Genomic DNA, 5,091 nt, shown 5'->3' on the forward strand with positions numbered 1-5,091 from the left:
TTTTTTTTTTTTTTTTTACAATTTATCAGGCGTTTTATCTTGTTAGACTTGCAACCTATCCTTGTTGCACCCTGTCTCTAGCACGGTGATTCCTCGAGACGGGTACCAGCTGCCCCGTTACCCAGAAAGGAAAAAAAAAATGTTGTTTTCCCCAACAAACTTATTCAGTCATTACATGGCTTTAGTAATAGGCAGGTGGTTTTAAGGTCTGTTATGTGTCGAAGCCAACTGATTAGCATTTTACACAAGTTTTAACAGGCAGAAAACTCCTGGTCTGGTATGCATTAGCAATGTAACGACCACAGTGAGAACATATCCCTGTTTTCATCATGAAGTAATAAAGTGTCTACTTTGCACCTTTTGTCATACTGCTTTTCTCCAAAACATTTACAGTGATAGAGAGACTAAATTCAGTCCTCAAGTAGTATGATGATAGCTCAAATTCACAAGCCTTGATTACTTCGATAGCCTACACCTAACCATCTCCAGAGAAGGTTTTCAAGAGTTAGATAAAAACTGTCTGTAAAAACTTTGACTCTTTTCACAAATTATTTTTCATTTCTCTTATCTATTAAGAGTTTCAGTTGAGGAAATGCACTCAGCGACTAGATTATGCTTGTAATCAAATAAAAAAAGTTTTAAAAGCATAAACTGCATAAAATATTGTCAAAACAATCTCTATGCATAAATTTGTGATGAAACATTTTATATAGTCTGTAAATTTAGTAATTGTCCGTAAATTTTAGGCTACATTTCAAAATGATTTCATTTGTTTTTAAATCATTGAATGGCCTTGCTCTACCCTACCTTTCAAAGCTTCTACACCAGGGGTGCCCAATAAGTCGATCGTGATGTACCTCAATCACAAAGACATTTTCAGTAGATCACACAACGAAATAGATGTCAGACCTTTTTTTTATTTCTTAAAAAAAAATAAAATAAATAGACGTCAGCCAATCGATCCCTTTTCACTATGCAATTCATCACTTGATTGACATACAGGTTAGCCAATCTGAGACCAACTTTTTCTGACACATAGGTCACCACGCATGCACATTCAACCACGCTAAATCAAACAAGTTGACTCGTATTAGCCTGCAGTTTATTTCTTCTAATCTAAACTCAAAAAAGTGTGTAAAATGAGTTGGGGAGCTGGACCAAGTAAGAAGTAAAAAACCTACCATTTTCATACAGAGTGGGGGGAGGACTTTTTTTCCTCCACATTGTCATATTCGAAGTGCATTTCACCCAAGCTGCATTTTCGGACTATATTCATATATACTACAACATTGTTATTATTTTGTACAGTAAAAATAAACTGTCACTTTTTTTTAAACAAACTTTTGTTTTTTTTCCATTTATGTTGCGTCCACCGTGAGCTGGAACTTATCCAGGTTAGTCTCATTGAGTCACGAGGACTCATTTACAAGAGAGAGTAGTTTTAGACAGAAACATATAAAGTACAGACAGCAATAAACTACAGTAAAATGCTATTAAAATAAAAGTAGTGTCATAAAACAATAAATCAAGGTGCCATATAAAACATGGTAAAATACTAAAAACAAGAATATACAACATAAAAAGCATACTTAATAAGTTTATAAATAAGTATATGTTCTGTATTTTTATAGTAGGTACATCACTTGGACTTGGTCATTTTAGCGTGCATGCTGAAAAAGTGTGGGCGCCCCTGTTCTACACCCTTTCACACCCATTCACTCTCTCAGAACAGCTGACCAGCTGCTCTGGGTTCCCTAAACAAAATGAAGATTCAGAGGGCTCAAGTTCTTGTCGTAGAAGATTTGAAAATGTAGAATAAGCTGCCACGTCACATTTGACAGGCCTTTGAACTGTTGTTAAATCTCTTAAAACCCACCTTTTTACTTTGTTGTTTGTTTTGGTGTCTGTTGATCTTAAGTGCTTTGAAATTATCTGATTCTATTTTGTTTTTTACCAGACGTGATATTTTCTTTGATATTATTGTTTTTATACTTAGTTTTTAAATTTGATGTTTTTTCTTTTGTCACTTTGATCATCTATGTTTTTTTAATTACATAACAAAATATTCAATCAGAAAAAAATAATTGGCACAATTTACCTCTTGCCTTAGCATTGGCACCAATACTGCTTTTGGCTGCAAGGTTATTTTTCTAATTTATTACCAACTAATAAAAACCTGTTCCATTTTACTACTCAGTACCAATCAACTGGCACAGTTTGTTCAGAACAAGAGTCACAGTCACACCTGGGTTTAAAGAGAAGTTTGATAATACAACTTAAATTTGATTGGATATAAACAATAATTATCTTTTGCTTCACACAACGATTTAGCCATAATTACACACAAGTTGCATAATTGTTTTGAAATTTGCTACTTATGTCTTTTTTATTATTCAAGTGCTTTTCTCAGAAGTAAGTGAACCACACTGGAAAGTATTTATATAAACTCAAGTTTTTCTCATTGCCGCAAAATAGAAAAAAATAGTGACACTATTTCTATTGGAAAACCAAGAACTATTTTAAGTAGGTAAAGTGTAAGACCAGATGATGAGTTCAGACAGAAAAGAGTTTTTTTTTTTTACCTAAATGTCAGAACAGTGAGCGGTCGATAAGATTTGTGACTAGAGTTGCTACTCAGATTGCTTCCCCAAAAGTCATTGCTCCAGATGTTGCTCAGGGGGGTTGTTGGTTTCAGGTCCTGTAACACATACAAACACATAACAAAAAAAATTCTACAGAAAAAACCTGGTGAGAAAATTACATGATCTATAATATTGTTTATTAGCAAAGCGTCAGAGCTTTTCAGATAATGAATACTGACCTTGTTGTTGACAATTGCTTCAGAATCGTCAAACACAAACTCTCCATCGTAGCTGTTCATGAAGCACAGGAGCGCCACCAGAGCCACGGCCACCTTGGCCTGGACTGGAGCAAGCTTTGGCAAGGGTATATGGTGATCCCAGTAAACTTGAGTGACTGACATAATTCACGAGAGCCTTGATCATCCTACTATTATCTCCCTGAGAGGACGAGGATGATTACAGGCAGAGTCATACCGCGTCACCTGCTGGAAACGCATCCAACATCAGGCGTTGTACAAGCTAAGTTACTCATAAATAAATGTCACTCTTTGAACAGATCACTTAGCTACATCTTTTCAGATACATTCACGTGACGTTGATTTTGTAAGCCTCATGTTAGCTATGCTTCCTGTAAGTTAACGTGTCTCACTAATGTCCCCAATTATTATTTTAGATCCCCCTGTAGCTGCACACGAACGCGAAATATCCCAATTGCAGATGGAGGATGATCACGCTTCCGTTGATTCTTGACGGTCTGAGGTCAAGGGTATTTTTATTTTGCTAGCTAATCATGCTAAACTTTAGCAGTATGTCATGTTAGCAAATGCCATTACGTAGTAAAATGTGGCACACGCATGGCCGTATATATTTTAGAGAAAGTGGTCGCAAACTAAAAAGTAACTGTTTAGCCAAAATATGTGCAAATAACTTCAAAACTAATCCATGGGAGGCTCAGCCAAAGCGCTCGAGGTTGTAAACAAACGCACTCGATCAAAATCAACACTTCCTCCCCGGCGTTGGGTCACGTGGTCTGGTAAAGCCAATTACCGAAGCTGAATAGTGACGTCATTACGTAACGTTAATCTAAGTAAATTAAAGGATACGTAATGCAACAATAAACGTGTTTTATTATTGTTACTTGATGACTATTGCTGTAAATGTTTGTAAGTTAAGTTGATCAAGTTATTTATAGGAACTTTAGTGCATGCAAAAAGTCTTACTTTTGGAATTTGTTTATATGTAACATCCTGATGCATGTTCAATAACCCAGGTAGAAAAATCTAAAAAGCTAAACCTGGTCCTCTGGACATTCAAAAAAAAAAAAAAAAAAAAAAAATGCAAAACAACAAAAGAAAATGTAGAAACGTTTCATCTTTCATCCGACAGACTTATGTCTGAGGTGCTGTGTTCAGCTGAGTCTTATAAATAGCACCTTCTCATAGTGGATCAACCAGTTTGCTGATGACATCCAAAACCAGCTGCTGACGTGATCAAGGAGGACCATCAGCATAACAATGGATCGTTAACACCCTGGTGGCTGTTTACTATTCACAGGGGGCTGAGTAATACTAGCAATAACAGCATTGTAAGAGAGGGACAATGCTGTTATTACTAGTATCACACAGCCCCCTGTGAATAGTAAACAGCCATAAGGGTGCTAACGATCCATTGTTAGGCTGCTGGTCCTCCTTGATCACGTGAGCAGCTGGTTTTGGATGTCAGCAGCAAACTGGTTGATCCACTATGAGAAGGTGATATTTATAAGACTGAGCTTTGAATACAGCACCTCAGACTGAAGAAGTCTTTCGGATGAAAGACGAAACGTTTCTACTTTTTTTTTGTTTTTTTGTTTTGCTTTGGGTTTTTTATTTTTTTATTTTTTTTAATGCCCAGAGGACCAGACTTAACTGTTTTAGATTTATATGTAACAGTTTAACACTCTTACACTATATAATCTTGAAATGTAGCTTTATCGTTTTGTGTACTGTATTGGGGTTTCAGCAGCTAATTATTACAGCATTTTCAGAGATTTTTATAAAGAATTGTATTCGCCCCAGATAAACCCATCAGATAATGAAATTAATGAATTCCTGGATAAAATAACACTTCCTAAACTATCAGATAGTCAAACAATGGAGCTGGATTCACCACTGACACCAGTGGAACTCCAGGAAGCCCTCAAAAGCATGTCCAATAAAAAGGCTCCAGGTCCAGATGGATTCCCAGCAGAGTTCTATAAAGAATTCTGGAATATCCTGGCACCACTATTTCACAAAATGCTACAAGAAACTGAGAAAAGTAACAGTCTTCCAAAAAATATAAATTCTGCCAACATTAGTCTCCTGTTAAAACCAGGCAAAGATCCTGTATTACCTACCAGTTATCGTCCAATATCTCTTATCAACGTTGATCTTAAAATAATTTGTAAAGCCCTCTCAAAAAGATTAGAAAAGGTAACTCCTCTAATAATACATCCAGACCAAACTGGTTTTATAAAAGGGAGACATTC

General features: G+C 36.0%; 1 protein-coding gene across 1 annotated transcript in view; it reads right to left on the reverse strand.

Moving 5' to 3' along the window:
- tmtc4 (transmembrane O-mannosyltransferase targeting cadherins 4) overlaps nucleotides 1–3,148 on the reverse strand; it is a 26,919-nt gene extending 23,771 nt beyond the window's left edge. The window contains exons 1-2 of the mRNA XM_037686685.1: nucleotides 2,822–3,148; nucleotides 2,583–2,698 (exon numbers count right to left, since the gene is read on the reverse strand). Coding sequence (XP_037542613.1) covers nucleotides 2,583–2,698; nucleotides 2,822–2,983 — 278 coding nt within the window. The 5' untranslated portion in view covers nucleotides 2,984–3,148. The remainder of the gene's footprint in view (nucleotides 1–2,582; nucleotides 2,699–2,821) is intronic.
- Between the last annotated feature and the right edge of the window lie 1,943 nt (nucleotides 3,149–5,091).

The sequence above is a fragment of the Nematolebias whitei genome, chromosome 13 (genome assembly GCF_014905685.2).
Source record: "Nematolebias whitei isolate Nwh7 chromosome 13, NemWhi1, whole genome shotgun sequence".
Classification (NCBI taxonomy): Eukaryota; Metazoa; Chordata; class Actinopteri; order Cyprinodontiformes; family Rivulidae; genus Nematolebias; species Nematolebias whitei.